At 36.3% G+C, this 25370-nt stretch overlaps 1 protein-coding gene across 2 annotated transcripts in view; it reads left to right on the top strand.

The window, feature by feature from the left end:
- STIM2 (stromal interaction molecule 2) overlaps nt 1-22468 on the top strand; it is a 166606-nt gene extending 144138 nt beyond the window's left edge. The window contains exons 8-13 of one of the 2 annotated variants that reach the window (XM_043870921.1): nt 4195-4362; nt 4628-4651; nt 5054-5154; nt 5455-5693; nt 15746-16019; nt 20790-22468. In XM_043870921.1, coding sequence (XP_043726856.1) covers nt 4195-4362; nt 4628-4651; nt 5054-5154; nt 5455-5693; nt 15746-16019; nt 20790-21267 — 1284 coding nt within the window. In that variant the 3' untranslated portion in view covers nt 21268-22468. The remainder of the gene's footprint in view (nt 1-4194; nt 4363-4627; nt 4652-5053; nt 5155-5454; nt 5694-15745; nt 16020-20789) is intronic. The other variant, XM_043870922.1, reaches the window with a different exon arrangement.
- The last annotated feature ends 2902 nt before the right edge of the window (nt 22469-25370 follow it).

A 25370-nucleotide genomic window follows, 5' to 3' on the forward strand; every position in this document is an offset into this window, starting at 1 on the left:
CATGAAGTCTAGCCCATGCATGTTGTCTTGAGTAAACCTAAGATGTTTATTTAACATCTGTAGTATGTCTCAGTTTCTGACTATAACCTCTGGAGAAGGAAATGGCAGCCCACTCCAGTATTCTTGCCTGGGAAATCTCATGGACAGAGGAGCCTGGCAGGCTACAGTCTGTGGGATATTAGTATATGTAATGTTAAACTTCTCTGCTCAATATTAATAATCTCCATTAACATCCATTTGAATCCTGTTAAATGGTTTTAGAACATTCTGTGGTACAGATTTTGGAGTTGTCCAAAAGATGTCCTTTCCAGTATCTGCTTCTGCTGTGCCTTTACTCAGGATGGAATTCAGACATTGCACTATCCTTCAGAGAAGGTGGGTAGGTCGCAGGAGAATGTATTCAGAGGTAGATGTATTAGTTTTCTAATTCTGCTATAAAAAATTACCACAGACTCCATGGCTTAAAACAACACGTCATTATTATCTTAGGGTCCTTGCAGTCAGAGTCTAAAATAGGTCTACAAGGCTGCATTCCTTCTGGAGGCTCTGGGGAGGATCTGTTTCCTTGCCTTGTCCAACTTGTAGAGGCTGCCTGCATTTCTTGGCTCATGGCCCCTTCCTTCATCTTCAAAGCCTGTCACTCCAACCTCTGCTTCCATAATCTCATCTTCTTCTTCTGACTTTGACCCTTTCTTTACTGATAAAGAATCTGAGGAACAAAATGAAGACAAGAAAGTGTGTTCAAGTTTAGAGAGTGACTTGTAAGACAGGGCCAAGAACTTAGGTATTCTGCCTCCCACTTTGCTTTATGCATGTTGCCTTCTCAGTCAAGTGCTAAATATGAAATAAAAATTAAGTAATGAATGAGTTTCGGTTTAAACTTAAACTCATCAGAAAATATCCAGTGTATGTTACTAGTTCCTTCAGGATTGTCATTTTTGGTAGGACTTGTCTGACTGAATGCAGCTATCTCTTTTGTTAAGCGTTAACTGTTCTTTGTCTCATACCCTAGACATTGTCTTTTGAGTCTTTTCCCTGTCAGGAGTTTGTTCTCTAAAATGACTCCTCAACTTATTTTGTAGTCTGGTCCTGTTTACCGGACAGAACCTTCTTTATACAGAATGTTGTAAAGAAGCAAGGAATTCACAAAAAAGGCCTAGCCAAAATTAGCCTGTGTTTGAGAATTAATTGTATGTTCTTTACTTCTGTGACAACTCCATACCTGTTCTCAACGAGAATTCAAGTCTCGGTTTGTTCCCAGTACTAAACTAAAAAGCTTGTTAACTGTTTTTCTGATCTTTGCAGATAAGAAAGGACAAATCAGAAAGCAGTAGAGGGAAATCTTCTATAGAGACATAAACTGATAGCATGTTGTAATGGAGACTGCCTCTCAGTGAGAGGAAAATACACCATGTAAAGAAGGACCTCTAAATCACAAGTATTCTAGTCTGGGATTTGGAGCCTAGAGGCCTTGCACTGCATGGCAGACCCTAAGATTACCAGGATATTACAACCCAGCACAAACTTAATAATCCTAATGAGATCCTCAGTCAGTAATTTAAAGGAGAGAATTGGGTATTTAAAAAGAACTCTGTCCAATATGATTATAGTAATAAGAAACACAATTTTATGAGTGTTTACTGTGTGCCAAAACTTTATGCTGTGTACATCATTGCAAATGGTTTGCTCATAAATTTTAATCCTCACTATACATAGATACATTCTCATCTACAGACGAGATGTGTATGTAGAGAGGTTAAATAACTTGCCATAGGTAACACAGCTATTATGTGGCAAAGGCAAGATTACGTGTGTCTTATTCCAAAGTCCATGTTTTCCCATACTGCTATTAAAAGCTTTGTTTATAGAAGTAAGTTTAACTGGGAAATTAATTTACATATTATGTCACATAATCCATAATTCCACATAGTTTAAAGCTTTATTGTATCTTATGTGATGGGTAATCAACTCCTCAAAATTAGAAGGCAGAAAAACTGGTACATATTTTGTTAATTTCCATTAAACAAGAGCTTTTGTATGAATAATAGTACCACTTTATATTTTGTGTGGTTTAAATACATAAATTATTTTGTTTTTAAAGTCTCAAGAAACTTAAAATCAGGACAAGTCATAGTACCCCTATACACAAAACAATAAGCCTCAGAAAGGAAAGAACTGGTTGAAGCTCACAGAGGTATAAATCATGAAGTCAGGTCCAGAAGCCAAGTTTTCAGATACTTAAGTTGTTTGTGTGTGTGTGTGTGTGTGTGTGTGTGAGAGATACTATGTTTTTAGTTATTACTTTTTTTATTCCTAAGACACAAAAATTATGTAATTGTTGTATTTTGAAACAATTCATCCTTTGTAAAAGCTATTAATTATTCAATTTTCACTGCATCTATTTCCCTCTTTATTGAGCTCTTTGGGGGAAATACATCTTACTGAGAAAAGCATGAGTGAATTTGTTCAGATTATATGTAAACTCACCTGACAGTGAAAACTGACAGAAATTTTAACTTTAGAAGAAGACGGGCGTGTGACCTACACTTTGCAGTGTTGCATAGAACTCTGTGTCACAGGACCTGAGCTCAGCTTCTTTCTTGAGAGATTAGCAGGGACGCCGCAGGGCTCTGCCAATGTCTTATTAAGCGCAGTATTGTCCCAAGCATATTGCATAACTAATCGCGTCAGGCAAGTGTTGCTTACTCTTTGTCTTAAGTAAGTAAGTAAGTGTTGTTTTACCTTCCCTGTTAATGTCTATATTTTGAATTATTTACTTCCTGTCTGATGGTTTTAGAGTTTTAGGAAGTTTTTAGAAAACTTGAAAAAGTTTTAAAAAATATTTTTCTACACTTTTTTTTTTTTCCTTGTAGTATCTGACAGCTGTTCTCTTTATCAGAAATTTGTGTCTAGTATTCTAGTTTACTCTGGCACATAAGGTTTATTTAAATAAATTAGATGTGATCAGATCAGACATTCCTTTGCACGTTAGTTTAGGAATGAAGTTTTAGTTAACTTTGGAAAAACTAATTTGCAGTTTTGGTGCTCCCAAAGCACAGTGCTCCATAGTTCACTCATCACTTTGAAGGTTTTGAATATGTGTGCATAATTTCATAAATTCCATCATGTATCTTTACACATCCTTAGCTTGAGCTCTTGCTAGTTTTTAAATGAATCATTCCTAGAATGGGTTGTCTCTTCCTCTGTTTCATTTTCTTAGACTGTCCTTAAGAGTTTTCTTGTTAGCACTTAATACCACCTCACAAACTCACACATTAAGCATTTTAGGTTTCTGTTTGTTGTCTGGCTCCCCTAAAAGTTGGCTAGAAGAAAAACTTAGACATTCTGACACTGAAGCTCTTCATAGTTTCCCTTGGAAAAATCAAGAAGAATCTCACTCAGAGTCTGTTTTCTTGAAATTTACATTTGGTCTGTAGGTGTTAATTTATCTACTTTCTGGTGTGTGAGAAGCAGGAAAAAATTAAATATAGGTGATATAAAACAGACTATAAGAGGCAGATGTGCTCATAACAATGAGAAATAACTGGCATAAAGAAGATGTCTGAAAACCTTTTTTAAAATGGTGTAATTACTTAAAAAATGAATGTATAGTTATAGTATATAGTTCCCAGCAGAGTCTATATAGTGTATAGTTCCCAGCAGAGTCTTCTGGGAACATTAGAAGGGGTAATAGAACAAGTATTCTCCCTGTTTTGGATACTTCTTCATATCCTGTCCATAAACAAACAAACCAAAAAACAGATTATGAGAAAAATGTAATCCATTTCAGTTGGTACACGCCCTGGGTTTTTGTCTCTCAGTTGAGTCTGGCTATTTTAAAATGTGAAAATGCAGTATTGCAACATAAGAGAGATGTAAGCTCCCTCTCACCCTCTGGCTTTTTACAACCTTGCTTAGTGAGTTTAAGATGTACTTAAACCTTTAACTTTTGTTTGAGTGTTAGAAATATCATTTTAGACTGTGATTTTACAAAGAGTATAATTCAGATTGCTTTTTTCTTTTAATTCTGGTACTAAAAAATCTTAATTTCTTTTTTTAAAAAAACAATTTAAATACTTTTAAAAAAGAGAAATTTCTCTTTCTCTCTCCAACCTCTGCCACTTTCCTTTGCATCTCTTTCCACCTCCCTCTCCTCTGCTCCTTTTCTTTTCTTTTTTCCTCCCTCCTTCCCAGGTTCGAATGGCTCTAAAAAAGGCGGAAAAAGAATTTGAACTCAGAAGCAGCTGGTCTGTTCCAGATGCACTTCAAAAATGGCTTCAGCTAACACATGAAGTGGAAGTCCAGTACTACAATATAAAAAGACAGAATGCTGAAATGCAGCTAGCTATTGCTAAGGATGAGGTATTCGACTACATTGCAGAACTTACTAACATTTCTAAAGGGATTAACCAGTTGGTGTACAAAGGCCTGAATAAAATTTTTAGTATCACAGATTCTTTCATGAGTTGGAACTTAGTGGGTAGATTGACTCTTGTAATCATAGGCTGTAGAGTAAAGTTACTTTTGTAAGAGAAGGGTAAACCTGTCAGAATGACCTTAGTATCATTTAAAAATCACCCCTACTATCATGATCATAAATGTTTTATACAGAGCTTTTCTCCTCTAGGTTGCTGCTTCATATCTGATTCAGGTTAGTAGTTACTGGAAATTAATGTCTGACTATTAATAATTGCGTGAAATTATTGAGTCTTATTCTGATTTCTAGTGAAAAAGAACAATAAAAAACTCAGTGCATTCACTAACACCTCCATTGCAGTAGGATATAGTTTATGTTCTTCTAGTTTTAAATAGAAGATTCAGGTCTTTCTGATCCATGGAAATAAAGAGAAAAAATTCTCCAGAACAAAGTTTGGCTTAGGAAAGCATGCTTTCTCCTCATCTGTTTTCCTTTTTTTAGAAAATAGGGCTATGTATTAGCTAATAATTCTCCATTGATTTTATAATTATTAATATATTCAAGAGAAAATAAACCTTATTAGTGTGTGTATTTTTTCCCAAACTGAGCCTTATTTTTCTCTCCTTGGGCTTTTAGGCAGAGAAAATTAAAAAGAAGAGGAGCACAGTCTTTGGAACTCTACATGTTGCACATAGCTCCTCCTTAGATGAGGTAGACCACAAAATTCTGGAAGCAAAGTAAGAATCTTATTGCAGTTATCTGTCTATTTTTATTGTGTAGAAATAAAATTTATAGACAATTTGTTTTAATTTGTAATTATAGACAATTTTTAATTTTAATTTGTAATTTACAGACAGTTTATGTTTTAATTTGTCATTTAATCATGTACTATTATATCCTTTATGCTCATTCTAAGAGGGGATAATTTCTTCTGGAAATTGGCTAACTGCCTTGGTCTGCTCATATAGTTGCCTATTTTCAGTGCTGTATTAAAGACTTTTTGATGGAGGAAGTAATTCCTATATTGACTTTTCCAGGAAAGCTCTTTCTGAGTTGACAACTTGTTTACGAGAACGACTTTTTCGCTGGCAGCAGATAGAGAAGATCTGTGGCTTTCAGATAGCCCATAACTCGGGACTCCCCAGCCTCACCTCTTCGCTTTATTGTGATCACAGCTGGGTGGTGATGCCCAGAGTCTCCATTCCACCCTATCCCATAGCTGGAGGAGTAGATGACTTAGATGAAGATACACCCCCAATAGTGTCACAGTTTCCCGGTAAGTGGTTAGTTCAAAAAAGAGTTGATACAATTTAAAAATTAACTTTGTACCATACCTTTTATGAATCATTTGCTTTGAAGTCTGTAATAAAAATTTAGTTAATTCTTCATTTTTTTTTCTTATTGTTCATTGTGTTTGCTGTTTGAGAATAGTATATAAGGTATGTGTGGTACACATATGTATGTATGCATATATAATAGCATATCATACATGCTAAGTCATTGTATGAATGAAATGCTGAACTTTGAGGCAAAACATCCTTTCATATGATAGCATTATCTATAGTAGAAACTAAAAATTAGTGGAAGACCTTAGAAACCTAAGTTCCAATCCTAGCTCTGCCACTCATTAACCAACTCTGTGACTTTGAGCCAATCAATTTAAATTGAGTTGCTGTCCCAATAGGTAAGTTTCATAGTATTTTGTTCTGCTTTTCCAATTCTGTCTTTTTATTTGAGAGTATTATCCTGCTATATTTAACTCATAAAGCACTAAATCCATTCACCTTTAAACAAAATTAAATGTGTTTATGTTTATAAAATATATTTTTTTGTTGCTAGAAGTGGTGCTTCTCCCAGAGGTGGTTTTAACATGTACAATTTTCATTATAATTGCTTTGTTATGCTGTATTCTTTGAAGATGTTTACAATGTTAAGAGTACATTTTGGTAGAAAGGTAAAGTCTTAATATTTTAGAATTTATTAATGTTTGGAACTGTTGCAAAATTACAGAGATTAAATTTAAAATATGTATTTCTTACATTAGAAATTATTTGAAGAATTATTTATCCTTATTATTTCCTGTCTGATATATTTTCCCAATCTTTGTAACCATTTTGAAACAGTATATATAGAACAAGATTCCAAAGAATGGAGCTCAAAGTTTAATCATTGATCAGTTGAAAACTTACACAGAAATTTGAGACAAATCATGATATATGACCATTTTCCAGTTTAAATTTTTCTGTCCAGTTGTTAGAGCTTTCCTAATAGTTAAGATTTAGAAAGTGTTCTAATTTTAAAGCAATTTTATGAAATAAAGCCCTGATTTGCAAATAATTAGTCAGTGACCTATTTGCTTGTGTTCACATCTGTGATTTTAATTACCTAATTTAATCGTAGACAGATAATACAAGCAGACTGGGGAGACACTAACCTCTGACAAGAGGAGCAGGGGAGAGGGCAGATTGTATGCAGTGTTCACTGCATTTACATACTGCCGGTGCGTGACCTCAGTCATTTCACCTGCCCCGTGCTGCAGAATAGTGATGATTGCAAAGTTTTATCTAGATGTGGGCCAGCTCTGCCAACAGCTTGTGTTTGTCTGAACCATGTGCTGTTAGGCTGCCTTTAAGCTTGCCATGTGCAGTACTGATTCATAAGTATATGGTTTTGTTTGAAAATAATAGCTTTTTAGTTACAGTTTCTCCTTAGAAACATTATTCAGTATCAGAAGTATATATATATATATATGTATTCCCTAAAGTTAACCAGTTTTTTTCTTTCCTTTTTTTTAAAGTGCTTTTTGATAGGGACAAGATATCCACATATGCATTTAAAACAAAACTTACAACTAAATGTGAATAATTTCTTAGTGATTGTGATATACAAAGAAATTTGAACTTTTAAAAATAGGAAAGTACAAGAACTGATTTTAAATTCAGTATGATGTTTTAGAAATGGTGAAATTTGTTATCTCTGAAAAATAAGTTATACCAGAGACTACACTTTGAGAGCTTTGTCTCCACCCGGTGGCAAAAAAGTAACACTCCACTCTGTTTAGTGACAGACCTGATAGATAAACTCTTGGCAGCAGCACTAGGGTCTAGGGTAGAAGGAAGGATCTTCATTGTATATCCTTTAAAGCAGTTTTAAATCTGCACCATGGATGTGTGGTAAATTGCTTAAGTGTGAAGTGATGACAAGGAAGCCTGCCTATGGTATGTTAAGTGCCAAATAAAAGATTAAAAACTATATCCAGAATAATATTGTATATATTTAAATAAATAAATAAATACAAATGTACAAATAAAAAAAGAAAATATTATCATAGGTTAGCTCTGTGTGGATAGGAGAACAGGTAATAGTTGTTTTCCTATGATCTTTATAGTATCTACCAAATATTTACAGTGAAATTGTCGTAGCAATTTATTTAAAATTTCTTACCATAAAGCTCTTCAGATATGCTTTAAAATGCTGAAAATAAATTACTTATTTACTACGAAGATAACATTTTGCTTTATCCATCTTTCTTTTTCTCTGAAAAAGAAAATGTCGTCTCTCCTTCCTACTAAAAGTGTTGTGTTGTTGTGTGTCTCCAAAGCGTGTTGTACTTTCATTACATGCAGCTATAGCTGTAAGCAGTAGATGCAATTGGTGGTTTAAAAATGTACATAAATATTATCAAGCTGTAGGTATCATTTCACAACTTGTTGCTCACAAATATGTTTCAGAGAATTTCCATGTTTATATACAGATTAATTAAATTCACTAAAATGGTTTAATATGAGTTAACCACAGTATATTTATTTATATGTTATAATAAATTAAGATCATGGCATCCAGTCCCATCACTTCACGGCAAATAGAAGGGGAAAAAGTGGAAGCAGTGACAGATTTTATTTTCTTAGGCTCCAAAATCACTGTGGATGGTGGCTATAGTCACAGAATTAAAAGATGCTTTTTCCTTGGAAGGAGAGCTATGACAAACTTAGGCAGCATATAAAAAAACAGAGACATCACTTTGCCAACAAGGTCTGTGTAGTCAAAGCTATGGTTTTTCCAGTGGTCATGTATAGATATGAGAGCTGGACTGTAAAGAAGGCTGAGCGCTGAAGAATTAATGCTTTCAAATTATGGTGCTAGAGAAAACTCTTGAGTCCCTTGGACTCCAAGGAGATCAAACTAGTCAATCCTAAAGGAATTAACCCTGAATATGCACTGGAAGGGCTGATGCTGAAACTGAAGCCCCAGTACTCTGGCCAACTGATGCGTAGAGCTTGCTCATTGGAAAAGACCCTGATGCTGGTAAAGATTGAAGGCCAAAAAAGAAGAGGGGGGCAGAGGATGAGATGGTTAGATAGCATCACCAACTCAGTGGACATGAGTTTGAGCAAACTTCAGGAAACAGCGAAGGACAGGGAAGTCTGGCATGCTGCAGTCCGTGGGTTTGGAAAAGAGTCGGACACGCCTTAATGACTGAACACACACACAATAGTAAACTACAGTTTATCCATTTTTCTGCCACGATAGGTTCTTTCTGCTCTTTTGCTCTTGCAAACAACACTGCAGTGAGTATCCTTACCTCTGTCTTCTTCTTTCTGACTTGGAGAGTTTCTCTGGGTGGACATCTAGAAATCTCTCAGTTGTTGGGAAGGCATTTCTTAAGAGTTGTTGCCAAGTTGTTTTCAAAATGGTTTATGAATTTTCAGTCTTCCCATTTTGCTAATATATGATATTATGGCTATGGATTTCCCTCAGAGAACCACTTTAACTGAACCTACAGGTTTTAATATGTGTAGTTTGATTGTCATCTAGTTTTAAAAATGTTTCCAACTTTTCAACATGTCTCTTCCTTGAGATATTAATTACCTGGGAGTATATGTTTTAGTTTCCAAATGTAGTGTGTTTGTTTTGTTGTTTATTTGGTCCTTAGTTTTTTTAAAAATATCTTTACTTATCAATTTCTAATTGTATTGTGGTTAGAGATTTGTATCTATATAACATTTATTCTTTGGTATCTCCTGGGACTTGGTTCATAACCTAGCATTTATTTGATTGAATATTTAAAATTTTGCACACATATCTGAAAACTATTTTCTTAGTTGTTAGTTATAGGGTACTACATTGTTAGTTAAATCATGTATTAGTTATGAAAAATCTTCTATATACCAACATTTTTCTCTACTTTTCTATCAGTTACAGAAAGATGTGTTAAGAGCTCTCATATTTATCAGTTTATTCTTGTGATTCTGCTCATTTCTGTTTTGTATAGTTTGAACCAAGTTACATGGTAAATACAAGTTTACTGTATCGTTTTAGAAGATTATTCTTTTATGATTATGCAGAGACTGCTTTACAGCTAACAGTACTTTTTGCCTTCAAGTTTGTATTATCTGATATTAAAATTGCTAAAAGAGCTTTCTTTTCATTAATATTTGCCAATATAATCTCTTCTCTTTTACTTAAAGTTTTTTCCAACATCAGGCTCTAGAATATGTCTGCATAAGAAATAGCAGTAACTGTTACTCTATTGCATTCTCTTTGAGGATCTCTGTTGCCAGCCGTGGTCAGCTTAATCCAATTACATTTAATCTGCTTGCTGATCCATTTGGATTTATCTCTGGCATATTATTTTGTCTATTTCCTACACCTCTTCTCAGCTTCTCTATCATTCTCCTAAGGTTCTTCAGATGCTTTAATTTTAGACACTCCCCTCCCCATCTTATATATTAATGTTGTCTAGTATTTTCTTTTGAATACCCTGCAAAAATCATTTTTTATTGTTTTATTCCATCATTGTTGAGAAATATGTGTTTCTTTGTTCATTGTATTTTCTTCATTCTTTCCTTTTTTCTTCTTCCTTAGAAATATATTTTTTGATAAAAGTTCTTTCAGGGAGTGACTGGGAGTGGTAAATTTTTTGTCTTTGCCTGAAAATGTCTTTTTTTTACTCTCACTTTAGAATAGTTATTTAATAGGATATCAAATTCTAAATTGATAATTATTTCTCTCATAGCATTTTGAGAGCATTTTCTGGCTCCTTATTGTTCCTGCTGAGAAGTTTTAGTAAGATAGATTGTTCTCATTTCTTTTTAGTTAATCTCTTATTTCTCTCATTGCCTAGAGAATGTTTTCATTTTCTTTTATTATATAGTTCTGTTGTAATATAATTAGGTATAGAATTTCCCCCAGATACTTGGTATGCTTTTGAATCTGAAGATGTATATCTCTTTTCAATTATGGAAAATTATTAGTAATTTTCTCTTTGAATAGTATTTTTTTTCTCTCTTTACTTCTACTGTAATATTAGCCATATAGAAATATAAGACTAATATTAGCCTCTAGTTACATGTTGGATTTTATTTTATCTTCCATATCTCTTAACCTTTCTTTTTATCGAATTGTGCTGCATGCAGAGAAATTTCCTTAGATTTGTCTTCTAAATTACTTATTCTTTCTGCAGCTCTAAGTTTGTTTAACCTGTTCCTTGAATTTTTAATTTCAGTGACTTTTCATTTCTCTTCTCCTTGATTCTTCATAAAATCTACTTGTTTTTTTAATGGTTTTCCTCTTCTCATATTTTCAGTTTTTGTTTTATAATTTAATGACCTTAAACATCTTATTTTTTAGTTTTATTTGATAATTGTATTACTTGGTGTTCTTGATGAATTATTGCACCTGTTTCTTGAGTTTGCATAGCAGATGGCTTCTCCTGTTTTAAAGTGTTTTACTGAACTATCTTAAAAGGATTTGCTTTTTTTTCTTGCTCCTGGGAAACACTTTGTGAGGAGCTCCTCAATAGAATTTCTTTTGCTCTGGCAGTAGTTTCAAGGGCTTCACCTACTCAGGACCATCCTTTTCTTTTTTGGTTAACTTCTTGAATTTGAGTTTCACAGACTTTTGTAGTAGTGAAAACTTGATCTCCAGGGTAATATGAGTTAGCTTGTACTGAGTTTGAGTATTGAACACCCAGAGTACTGATGTTTTCACAAGAACCTTTTTAGATTCCTATGTCGACAGAACATGCATTGAAGGAAGTTCCTTTGTTCATTGGTCAGATTTTTTTTCCAATACACCCTCCCATTGAGGAGGGTGATGGCCCTTCGAGGACCAGGCTTTTATCCAGAACACTCACTCTGGATTCCTTTTCCTCCCCTTATGTGGGCTCTAGCCGTCATTTATAGCCCCAAATTAATACCCAAACCCTTAAATTACTGAGACTGAGCCGCTCCCACAGCAGTTCCCACGTCACTCACAAGCCTATCGGCTCTGGCTTTAGTCTTTCTGTTTGGCATCTGAGAATTTTCTCTCCTTTCAAACTCAGCTATGCACTTAAAACTATTGTTTTATTTTATTCCACATATTGAAGTATTTGAGGATATTTAAAATGTGTGATTGGGGGCTGAGAGGTTGGGAATGGTGGTCAGGTTATCTTTGACTGCCATATTGCTAGAACCAGACGTCCAATGACTTATGATTTTTGGTTGTTGGTGGTAGGGGGACCCCCTTATTCAAAACAGAATCTTACCTTCTTTGTCATAAGGACATAACAGTTTGCAGAATAGCATCATATTAAACCACTGTGCTTCTGTATGTAACTACTGATACTAGAATGAAAAATTATCTCAGAAATAAATTTCTGTATAGTAAACTTATAGTGTTTCACTTAACTACTCTGATAAATCACAGGATGGGATAGCTGTAGACTTTCATTGAGAATTAATAATTGCCTGGAGATATTATTAAACATACTCACCTATGTAGAGAAGAGTTTGTTACCCAAGGTCAAAATGAACTGCTTTTTAATCCTACTTGAGTTTTATGGTGTTATAACTGAGTGCAGCCCTCTATAAACCTCATTAAGCCACAAGGAAGAAGGACCCTCAACTATACCTCTAATGGAAGGATTTGTACATTTCTTTAGGTGAAAGAGATGACAACATATGTGAGAAGAAAATTTTTCAAAAGAATTGTAGAGTTGTAAACAATTCCATATGTGACCCATGTACTGGTTCTTATCTTTGTTATATTCTTTATTGGATTACTTAGAATATATTTAATTTTTTTCTTAATCCTTCTTAGCGACATATCTTTCCATATTTGTGAGTAAGACTCATTTTTTGCAAGCAGGGAATCCTAATTCTTCTCAGTCTTTCTCATCACTCCTAGTCATGGCTGAATGTGGCTACATTTTACTGTATATACCAAATAACCAGTGGCTGATGAGAATGGCTGCATCATATGCTAAGAGTTGTAGAACTTAATTATCTGTGTCAGCCTGGATACATTCCTTTAGTATTTGTAGGATGTTTAGTTCTTCTTTGGTGAAGTGATATTAGACTTTGGAAGATTCCGATATTGGAAATCTTCTAGTTCTGTAATATATGAATCATAGGTAAGTAAAATTCTAACTGTTGGCCTACTAAATTATAAGTGTTTTTATATGGTATAATTTGTGCTTCAAAAAAGCCTTGTATGGAGGTCGTCCATTATGGAGGTAGTCAGATATTATGAATATATTCCCTTCAGTTTCACCTCCTTTTTTTTTTTTTTTTAGTCCATCAAGATACTTCATTGGCTGTTTCTGTTTGAGTTGTTCATTGATTCACTCTCTGAATTCATTCAGTTTACTGATTCACTCAGTACATACTTACTGTGTGTCTGCTTTTTTGCCTGGCTCTGTGCTCGTTGTTGCGATGCCGTGCTGAATGTTTTACACAGTTAACTTCCTTCATGAAACATGCGGTCTGATGGGAGACCAGCAAGAGCAATGCAATGAGAAAAGCTTCATGCTGCGGAAATAGACTGTGGTATTGCCATGTGAGCACGAGGGGGAAATGCTGACCTTAGGTTTGGAGGGGCCAGGAGAGCTCCTGGAGGAGCTGCTTTTTAAGCAAAAACCTGAAATAGGAGGTCAAGGGAGAGATGAGATGAGGAATGAGAGTGTGAAGTGAGTATCTTTTTCCTAGTATTCTCATAACAGAGAAGAGGGACCCCAGTTCCAAATTAGAGGCTAGATAAATAGAGCATTCTAAGCCATGTTAAGGTGTTTGGCTTTATCCTAATCCTAGAATTAATGGGAATCAAGTGTTCTAGGCAATAAAATGTCAAATTCCTTTTCCGTCATAAAGAGATTGTGTAGGCTGCTGCATGAAGACTTAGTTGGAGGAGAAAGATCGGTTATTAGTCTGGTACAGTAGTTCAGCATAATGCAGTGGTGGTGGAGGGGGGAGTGGACCGATGTGAGAGACATTGAGGAGGTAGAATTGGAAACACTTTATGATTAACTAGATGTAGATTATGGAGGAGGCACTGGCAGCCCACTCCAGTCCTCTTGCCTGGAAAAATCCCATGGACGGGGGAGGGGGAGCCTGGTAGGTCGCACAGAGTCGGACACGACTGACGTGACTTAGCAGCAGCAGATGTAGATTATGATGAAGGAAGAAGAGTCAAGAATATCTGGTGTGTCCAATTCATATAACCAGGTGAGGTGTGATGGCTCTTTTTTTTTTTTTTTTTCCTTTTTAACCAAGGTAAAGAACATAGAAGGAGGAGTGTGTTTGGAAGGAAAATGTTGAATTCAGTATGGACATCTGTGGAATACTTAAATGTCCATTAGGCAGGTGAATGTGAAGTTCCGGAGTTTAGAAAAAAGATGAAAGCAGGAGTCACAGATTTGGACTTCTCTTGACTTTGCAAAGGATAGTTGAAGTAATGGGAGTGGATGAAATTTGTTGAGAAGGAAAAGTGGAACAAGAATGGAACAAGGCCTAGAATAGAACCTTGAAGCGGTGAGTGAAGGAAGAGGTAAGAAGATGGTTGGAGAAGTCGAGGAAAGGACAAACTAATAACGTCATGTGCTCATTCAATGATAAGAAAGGATGGAGATACTCACTGAACTTAGCAGTGAGGAAGTTTATCGTAACTTTGTTAACAATAGTTGTGGCGAAATCATATGGAAGCACTTTACCATTTCTTTCCTGAGTGAGTGAAGATAAAGTACAGCAGAAAGCAACACTAATCATTTACATAAAAAGAAAGAGATGTCAGCCGAAAACAGCCTGAGGGTAGAGGTTTTGTTGTCACTGTTACGGTTTATCTGTTCCTCAGGTTTGTTTTTTCAACTTTTATTTTTAAGTGCTGATGGGAAATGGAAGATGAGAAGATGAAGATTAAAGGCAGCAGAAGGGACAGTCCGTAGAATAGGGTCATGGAGCTGAGGGTCGAGAATGGGACAGGTAGTGGAAGGAGTAGAACGTGTGAGGGCTCGAAAGGTCGAAATGTGACCAGTCTAGATTATCTGATATCTTAAACTTACTATTTCAGAAATGGAGTTTTGAATAATAGTAAGACCAAGGCATGAGAATGGGTGGTAGAGTAGAATAGAGGTGAATGTCTGGTGAGAAGAGATGAGAACCATGATTGGTTAAGGTGATGGTCTTACGGATGAGATGGGTCAAGTTGATGAGCGGTTGGATGAACTGGGAAGAGAATGACTGAACAGCAAGTGCCTAGTGAAGTGGAGGTAAGAAATTCATGTGTGAGCTTACTAGTGTGAGCAGTGAAAAAACCACGTTTTTATAAAAGGAGTGAGAGTTTACAGACAATATTGGGGAATGAGAAGGCCATCAGTGTGATGTCCTGATGCTACAGATAGGAGTTGTGTAAGAATGAATAGCTTCAGCTTGAGCAGGGTGTTCTTAGGAGAGTTTGTTTCCATTAAGACAAAGAAATGAGGTTCCCATTCATTGAAGATTTAAGCATGTAGGGGAAGTTTGTCTACAATCAGCATAGGTCTGGACTGAGCCTTGGAGCAGATAGAAAGAAGGTAATCTAAGACTTCTGGTTAGTTCCACAATAGTCAGTGTTTAAGAAACAAGTTTTTATCTAACCTTTGCCTAAAAGGTAGTGAGACTATATATACAGTATTTAATGATTCTTGATTTAAAATGTCTCAGTGTTCAAACAAGTTGTGCTGTCTTTATGCTGTGTTGTTTTTAAATACTAGGATTTGTTATCATAGGTAAATATTTAAGCTTTTAGGTTAGTCATGTCAGTCATTATATTAAAACCTCAAGTGTTTATGTTCACTTCTGTTTATTTTTTAGACCTGTTTTTATTTTTGTTACATTTTTTTTTTTTTACTTCTTAGCATTCCTGCGAATCGTAGGTGGTAGAGGATGGTAATACGTGTACAGTTGCTCACTGCAGTGGTGGTGGATTCGCTGGCCACAGGACCGCCAGTTCTCCCCAGTGTGTCTGTGCGGCGTGCGTGAAAGGAGCATTGGGTTTTATGAGCCTTGTCCTTTGTTTCTGCTTGGTTTTCAGGGACCATGGCTAAACCTGCCGCGTCACTGGCCAGAAGCAGCAGCTTGTGTCGCTCCCGCCGTAGCATCATGCCGTCCTCCCCGCAGTCTCAGCGAGCCCAGCTTCCTGCACACGCTCCTCACCCGTCACACGCGCGGCAGCCCCACCACGCGCCGCACACGCCGCACTCATTGCCTTCCCCTGATCCAGATATCCTCTCAGTGTCAAGCTGCCCTGCTCTTTATCGGAATGAAGAGGAGGAGGAGGCCATCTACTTCTCTGCAGAAAAGCAATGGTATTGGCAATGAATGAAGTACAGTATGTGCTTGGCTGGGTGGGTGGGAGGAGCGGGGACGGAGGTGGGTGGGTAGGAGTGGTGTGTGGTATGAAGTTTTTGTTGCTGCATAACACATTACCACGGACTTCGTGGCTTCTAACAACACCCCATTTATTAGCTGTCAGTTCTGTATGCTGAAGTCCAAGCTTGGTGTGGCTGGGTTTTCTGCTCAAGGTCTCACAAGGCTAAAATCGAAGTGTTGGCTGGGCTTTGTTCTTATCTGGAGCTTGCAGGGCCTCATCAAAGTTCACCTGGTTGTGGCCGAGTTTGGTTCCTGTGGTGCTAGGACTGAGGTGCTGGGTTCTGTGCGTGCTCTCAGTTTCCAAAGGCTGCCCGCTATTCCTTGCCATCTATGTGTGGCCTCTATGCCTCCTTTGCTTTGAATCTCTGCCTGCCTTTATCTCTGATCTCTAGACTCAATTTTAAAAGGCTTAGCTGAACAGTAATCTCTCTCTATTAAGATGAACAGATTTGGTCCTTAATTGTACCTGCAAGATCCCTTCATAGCAGCGCCTGTGGTAGTGTTCATAACTAACTGGGAGATGTGTGTGTACCAGGGCTGGGAAGTGGGGAACCATCTTAGAAATCTGCCCACTGCAGACCTAGGATATTTTGAGATATAACTGTCAGGGGCCATTGAACACAGTTGACTCACGTCTCAGAATATAAACCTGTCTAATGAACAGTTCTGTATGTAAACTGTAAAGGCACGAACCTCAGTATACTTGAGCACAAAGACACATTAAATATGAATGACTCAGGTTTTAAAATATTTGTTGTCACTTAATGATTTGTTCTGTTGCATGCTAGTACTTGGTAGCAAGCACGCAGTTTCAGATGCTAAAGGTTTAGGAACTTAAAGGAGGAACTTATATTCACAACAGCTCCTTTTTTCTTTCTATAAATGGATATAGTGGCAGTGTGTTCCAGTCCAGTGAGACCTCGTGTTGTTGGGGATTTCTCTTTCTAAACCATATTCCTTTTTTGGAGGAGGAATAAGTGACAGGAAAACTGTTAATAGTTTCTGATCCTGCCACTTAATAGCTGTGTGGCCTGACTTCTTACTGCTCTCCTGAGAGAAACAAAGCCAGAGGGAATGGGCTGGACATTTTCCATGAGCCCCGGTGGCTCTCTATCATGTGATTGTTTTGTTTTTTTTTTAACATTGTTTTATTTACCAGTAGAAGTAAAATGTATGATTAGCAGGTGATCAGTATGGCATATTCCTAAGGAGATAGAACAAGTTTTGTATCCTCACTGCTACTGAGAATTTGATGCAGCTTTGCTTGGTTAATACTTTATAGCTAGCTTTTTTGGTCTAGCCTTTGCAGTGTAACTGTAGTCACCAGTAAGATGGCTTTACTGACAAAACTAATTCTGTGTGGCTTACAGAAATTGGTAGGAAAACTCTAGAATTAAAATTCTTGTCTAGAATTTTTTGCAGTGATGGAAATGTTCAGTCCTTGTTTCAAAGAGCACTGTCAGAAATTCACAGCTCGCTGATAAATATGAGAAGAATTTAGATTCAGAAAACGTCCTCTTCTCTATTTTAGTCTTTTAAGTGTTGAACCACCAGAATCCTTACAAAATGATAATAAATAAAGCATTTGCTATTTACTGATCTTTTATGTTCTACACATTACTACATGTACACACTCATTTAAACCTTACTTTAAGTCTTGTTATACATGCATTAAACTTACATAAATTCAACTACATATCAATATGGAGAAAAAAAGGTAGAAAAATGACATAAATTGTATATACAGTTAAGTTCAACATTCCAAAGAATATATGTTGTAGAAAAAAATGGGAGATTTTAAGGTGAACTGGACCTATATTCCAAATCTGACTAAGTTATACAGAAGAAGCAACACTTCAGGTTATTATTGTTTTGAAATTAGGATGTGAGAACTAGAAGAAATACTAGAAGTTAATAAAATTCTCTTACTTTGACAGGAAAATTGAGATCGGAATAAGTGATTTGTTCAAGGCTGTACAGCTAATTAATGGCAGGACCAGGACAGGAATCTAGGTTTCCTAACTTAGACCAGTATTCTTTTTACACATTATTTAGATTTTAGAAACTAGACTTTGGAATATTTTTAACCTAGTTTAGAATTTCATACACAAAGCAGCCAAACTACATAACAGAATAAAGAGTAAATTCATAAAATTTTAACTAAATCAGCTTCTGATTCGGGAAACTGAACAGCTTCTAGGAATGGTGATATATATATATATATATATATATATATATATATGCTGTTTGATTAATGGAAATCTACTCCAGAAAGAAGCCTTGCAGAAAAGTCCTTACCAGTGATTGATTTCTGAGTCATTTCTTCCTGTCTGAACTGCCTCTTGCCCCCTGTTAGCACTATCCATTATCAAGTTGTAAAAGCTTTTGAAAAAGTATGTAGTACATGTAACTGTATAAAATGAAAGCATCATTTAAATCTCTTATTTTCGAGACACAGATGTACAGAACAGACTTTTGGACTCTGTGGGAGAAGGCGAGGGTGGGATGTTTCGAGAGAACAGCATTGAAACATGTATATTATCTATAGTGAAACAGATCACCAGCCCAGGTTGGATGCATGAGACAAGTGCTCGGGCCTGGTGCACTGGGAAGACCCAGAGGGATTGGGTAGAGAGGGAGGTGGGAGAGGGGATCGGGATGGGGAATACATGTAAATCCATAGCTGATTCATGTCAATGTATGACAAAACCCACTACAATATTGTAAAGTAATTAGCCTCCAACTAATAAAAATAAATGAAAAAAAAAAAAATCTGAAAAAAAAAATCTCTTATTTTCCCAGGAGATTTTCTGCCTTCTGAGACCTTGTGGTGTAATAGACAATCTGCACATACATGTATGTGTAAAGTTCATAGAAAGACTAAATACATTTAGCAATCTAATATGTATCTAAAGTATGATATTAAGATATATGTCAGAAGCCATAAACATGCATCTCATAATGTGAATCATGATAGTAATCATAGGTCTTCCAAGGTGAGAGATGATTTACTTCATTCAGTCTGTAAATGTGAATTTAGTCCTTGCTGTGTGTTGTATACTTGCTAAAAACTTGAGCTGCCAAGACAGGTGAGACAAGGTCCTGGCCTAGTTCCAGCTGGTGGATTATGATCATATGTGTTCCTGCCTTTCTGTCTTCAGTTCTTTTCCTTCTCTCACCTAATTTCTTTTGCCAGTTACTTTTTTTACTCTGATCCTACCTTGACTGTACTTTCCATTTTGTAGTCATTCCTTTCATAGAGTGAGTGCTGTTCATCTCACCTGGATGGTACATACGGAAATGAATATAACATGATCCCTATTCTTCCCTCCTTTCCTCCCTTATTTATTAAATGTCCCCATTAGCTTGTCACAATTCCAGGAAAAAACAAGTTAGTAAGACTCCCTGTCTTCATTCAGTCTCTTTTCTTCTGAGGAAACTGACTGTAAACAAGTTAATATAAAGTATTTTAGGTAGTGATAAGTTCTGGGAAGCTAAACAAAGACAGGTAAAAGGAGAGAGAAAGTGGCTTTGTATAGGGTGAATGGGGAGACATCTCTGGGGAGGGAACATTTGAGCAGTGATGTGAATGACAGGGAGAAGTAAGCCATGCAGAGAAAAAGAGCGGAGAAAGATGAGGCAGAGGGAACAGGAAGAGCAGCAGCCTGGAGGGAGTCACAAGATCGGCATGTGGCAGGAGCCGGGCCGAGGCTGAGAAGGGTACGGCGTGCCGCCGGAGGGACAGCCGAAGGCCTGACCGTCCCGGTCTTAGAGGACTTTGGCAAGGACTCTGGATTCTAGCCTAAGCGAGTGAGGAAGCATTGGAAAGTTTCTTGAGCAAAGGAATGATGTGCTCTGGTTGAGTTTTTAAAAACCACTTTAAGGGCTGTTCAGAGAAGTCACCGAGAGGAAAGAGCAGGAATGGAGGCCAGGAAGCGACTGCAGTCCTTGAGGCAGGGCAGGAGAAGGACAGTGGCAGCGGGGCTGGCAGAAGGAGGTAGGTTTGAGGCTTATTTGGAGGGAATAGCTGATAGCATTTACTGTATGTGGGCTTTGGGGTTGTACACTTTATTTTCCTAGTCTTCTTTATTTCTCTTTCAACTAAGGAGAAACTGAGGGAAATCACAGAGGAATAAAGTGAGAATTTATTAAATAGCACTGTATCATTGCCTTTCACCTGCCATCCACTCCCTACCCCGATGTACCTCAGCTCTCTTCCCTTCTTTTTTAAACTTGGGAGAGGTTATACTTTAGCTTAGTATATTCTTTTCTTTCTTCCTTAGGAAGCTATATTCAGTCAATTTAATGACTAAAAAATAAAGGGAGAGGCAGTGACTATAATTTGTCTTTTCAACTGTACGTCAAATATATGATTTCATAAGAAAAGTTTTCAGTATGGAAACACAAAAGTAGCTAAATGATAAAAGTCCGTAAAAATTAAACGTTTTCATTTCTCTAACAATTGAAGGAGTTGTAACTTCAGTTATAATGTTTTCTAGATTGTTTACCATAGTTTATGTTAAAAATTAAACATTGAATTTTGATAAGTATATTATTTAGAGTATCAGTTTTCTAATTTTGTTGAAATGTGTCCAGAAGGATAGCTTAAACTATGGAAGTTGTTTTGGTTAGGATTCATTGGAACATCTGCTGGTACCCTTAGGAACATACTGACAGAATTTTACCTTTGCCTCTCTCTCATCCAGGGAAGTGCCAGACACAGCTTCAGAATGTGACTCCTTAAATTCTTCCATTGGAAGGAAACAGTCTCCTCCTTCAAGCCTTGAGATATACCAAACGTTGTCTCCTCGAAAAATATCAAGAGATGAGCTTTCTCTAGAGGATTCATCGCGAGGAGATTCGCCCATAACTGCAGACATCTCGCGGGGTTCTCCTGATTGCGTGGGCCTGACAGAAACTAAGAGCATGATCTTCAGTCCTGCCAGCAAAGTGTACAATGGCATCCTGGAAAAATCGTGCAGCATGAACCAGCTCTCCAGTGGCATTCCCGTGCCTAAACCTCGCCACACGTCGTGTTCCTCTGCGGGAAACGACAGCAAGCCAGTGCAGGAAGCCCCAAGTGTTGCCAGGATAAGCAGCATCCCACATGACCTTTGCCATAATGGAGAGAAAAGCAAAAAGCCATCAAAAATTAAAAGCCTTTTTAAGAAGAAATCTAAGTGAACTGGCTTGGCTGACTTGGTGGAATTCCATTCACATCTTTGACATCTTTAAACTTTTATCTCCCATCCTCACTTCCCCTTTTTTTGTTTTAAGTTTAGGAATGTAACTCCGTTGAGGCTTTCCAGACTGGATGCCATAGTGGAATGTCCTTAAGGGCAACTGTCTACTGTCTGCTTATTTAAATGACTATATAATCAATTTGTCAAGCCAGTTATTACTGAAAAATCATTAAGAGATGAGACAGTTTACAGTCGTTTTTGCCTATTTATTTCTGCTTTGTTATTAGTGATGTATATACAACATTTTGTTGAAAGCCACTATGGACTTACAAGCTTTAATGGACTAGTAAGCCAGCATGGGCTTGCAAAAGTTTCTCGTTTACCAGAGCATCTTCTTATCTTTCCACAGAGCTATTTACATCCTGGACTGAAATAACTTTAAAGGAGTAAAATTAATTGCACTACTGTTTTCCAGACTGGAAAAAAATCCCTGCAAGTGAAACTGTATAGAGTTTATAAAATGACTATGGATAGGGGACTGTTTTCATTTTTAGATCAAAATGGGTTTTTAAGTAGAACCTAGAATTTCTAATTGACTTGATTTCTGGAAATGAAAACCCGTGCTTTTATTATGGGATGCTTCTTTAAATGCATTTATCATTGTAAGTTTCAAGTCCTGCTGTAAAGATCATGTTGTTTTGTTTATCCCAGGGCTTTCACTGTGATTTTTCTGCATTGCAGGCTGTATGATAAAATATAAATAATTTAAAGAGAGAAGGCTTTTAATTCCTTACACAAGTAGAGTTAAAAAACTTGATTGACGGACTTAAAACATTCACAAGCATATACTGAGGTGGGGGAATGTGGGAATTCAGGCACTTGTTTACAGACTTAATAACTGCAAAGGATTTATGGTTTGTGAAAAACTTGTACTGTGGAAAAGATAATAAATCTCAGACATTATTGTGTGGGACTGTGCTGACTTCTGTTGATAACACTCCACTAAGAACACTATATGTTTTCTGGAGAGCTGTGTAAACTGTCTTCTTGCTTAATTGCAATATAAGAAATAGTGATGTTTTGAAAGCAAGTTGTCAACAAATTTCTCTCTATTTTATATTGTTTGTCATATTTTTATGTAGTTTGAAATGTTTAAATGTTCTAATATCAAGATTAACAAATATAAATTTATGGTGCATTTAGATTGTGTTGTATTAATTTGTAAAGTTTGTTAAAATGATAGCATATGATAAAGGTAACTTTTACCATGAAGATTGTCACATGGAGCAACAAAGTACATTAGTATCTGAGGAGTTTCTGCTTAAACAAATTCTTTTAAAAATTCAGTCAAAATGATCGGGTTAATGCAGTGTGGGTAGATGTTTGGTGCATGTTAACTAGATGGTTTTTCAGCTTTATGGCTGTAACTGGTAATATGCAACTCAGTCCTGTTTAGACGAAAATGCTGATTAAACAATCAGCATTTGAGATTTACTCCAAAGAAGTACTTTAGTTAGAATATGAACAGTTTCCCAACAACTCCTGTAAACTTTGCATACTTTAATGCAGTTGTTAAAACTGTTAAGGTCTTGAGTGATTTTTATATATACAGATATTTATATATTTAGTAGACAGTGGTATAAGTTAAATAATTTGACTGAAATGGACATAGTGTTTTGGACTAATTATAAGGTAAGTTAACCTGAAAGGTCAAGGGTTGAGGAACATAGGCCTGAAAGCTGTTGAGGAAGGGGAAAAACTGCGTAAAGAATTGAAAAGCGTACTGAAAAGTTTCTTCAGAATGAAGGGAATATCTTCTTTCTTCTTCTTACACCCAGGCAGAAGTTCTTCCCTTTGGAAACTGCAGAAGGAATGAGAACTTTTCAGTTTGATGGATAGAAAAGGTAAAAGCTACAGAGTGTGGAGTGGGGCTGGGAGGAGGAAGGGCTCTAGGAACGCCCAGCAAGGCCCCCACTTGTTCAGGGCTACCAGGGATTCTGGATCAGAAACACCTGGATGCTAGAACTTGTGATTGGGAGTGGGACAGGCCAACCTAAGTAGAATGTGGGCTGCCTTAAGTCAGAGAATGCATTGTTTGTGCTAGATTTCATACACGTTTTATAAACAGATTCAACCAAGGAATACTTGTTGCTGCTCCATGTTGCTTGTACTATTTACTTTGCATTAGTACAATGCTCCATATTCGTAAATTCAAAAGATAATTGAGTTTTGGAAAGCCACAATAATTGCATATCACATCATTTACACATGAAGAGTTGGATGTTAGTATAAATTTTTGAACTTAACCTATTTGTAACCTTATTTTAAGCTTATAAAAACTATGGTATTTTCCTGATTTTAAAAGTTGTTACTTATAAAAAATGATTCATGATAGAAAAGTATGGAGAAGAAAAACAACCAAGCAGGTCAAATTCCACTGCCTAAAGTAATCCTTTTAATATTTTGGCATGTTTTCTACTAGATCATTTTCTATATATTGATACATACTTTACATAATTGAAATCATACTATATATCTGTATATTATACTTTTTTACTTAATATAAGCATTTCCCCATCATTAGTAAAAACACTTTAAGAGCAACTTTTTAGTAATTGTATGATTTCAGGAGCAACATTTTAATGATTGTATGATAGCTGTTGTATTGATTTACCATTATCTTTTTAAACATTCTTTTATTATTAAACATTAGGCTGTTTCCAGGTATGGAATGCTAACATTTAACATTTGTTGAGCGCCCTGTATGACAGGCACTGTTCTAAACGCTACTGTATTTTCTCATTTAATTTTTACACCAACCTTCTAAGGTAGGTATGATTTTTTTTCTTTTTTTTAAATCACCATTTTACTGATGAGGAAACTGAGTCCAGAAAATTATTTGCTGAAGATCATTAGCAAGTGGTAGACTTATGCTAACTTCTAAGTCATACTGTACAAATTCTAATGAACATTCTCATTCCTTGGAATACATATTTTTAGAAAAGCATAAAGACTTAGTTTATGTACATGCATATATATTTGTGTGTATACACATGGAGTCTTAACATGTATACCTTGAGGGTGACTGAAAGTTCTTCCTCCATGTAGCTGTGTTTATATTCCTCTAATACCTGAGTGTACAAGTGCCTTTTTACTTCATATCATCATTTCTGAATTACCATTTGGTTAAAACTTCACTATTTTAATAAGTATTTTTTTTTACTAGGTAAATAATGTCTAGTGTGAATGGAAAGTTTTTTTTATGCCATGTGTTTTTAATTTCAGTGAATTATTTCTTCATGTCCCTTGCCCATTAAGTTCTTGGGGTCCTAGTGTTTTTCTCAATCTTTTACACAGTCTTCAAATGCTATTCTTGTATTCTTTACTTACTAACTAGAAGAGTAAATTTTTTTTTTTTATCAAATAGCATTTTACATGTTTATTTTTAAAAAGTAAGCTGAAGAAAACCTACCTTTAAGTTTTAGTCTTACTGCTCTCCTGTTTTTAGGTGTTGAATGAGAGACTAGGTCCCCCCTCCCCCAAATAGCAGATAAGAAATATTTAAAATCTGCATAATTCATTCAACAAGTACCTAATTGCCTACCATGCACCAAACATTATGATAAGCTCTGGAGGTATCGAGGCTAATGTGACACGTACCTCCTCTAAAGGAACTTGATATTTAATAGGGGAGACAGGTCATAAACCCTAACATAAGGGCAGTAATAGAAATACAAACCAAATGTTGGGAAGAGGGATTATGTAACTCAAAAGTATTTATTAGATCAGGGGTAATTTGATGGTGTTAATTTGCTAAGGATGTGGAGAGGTTTGCTATGGCTGAAATATGCCAAGTCCAAAGGCAAGTTAGTTTTAGGGCTTCTACTAACTAGCAGTCTAGTTCCAACAAGTGAGCTTGCAGTTGTTGAGTTGCAGCAAAACACTTTGTGATGGCCGTGAGGGTGCTCATTCTGGGATAAGTTGTTCACCAGAGAGAAACCCTGAACTGCTGCACAAGAGTCCTGATAGTGCCGTGAGAGACTTCCCTCCCCACCTTCTCGACCCTAAAACAAAGTGGTCTGTTGAAAGACACTCCAGATTTAC

Source organism: Cervus elaphus, chromosome 17 (assembly GCF_910594005.1).
Source record: "Cervus elaphus chromosome 17, mCerEla1.1, whole genome shotgun sequence".
Classification (NCBI taxonomy): domain Eukaryota; kingdom Metazoa; phylum Chordata; class Mammalia; order Artiodactyla; family Cervidae; genus Cervus; species Cervus elaphus.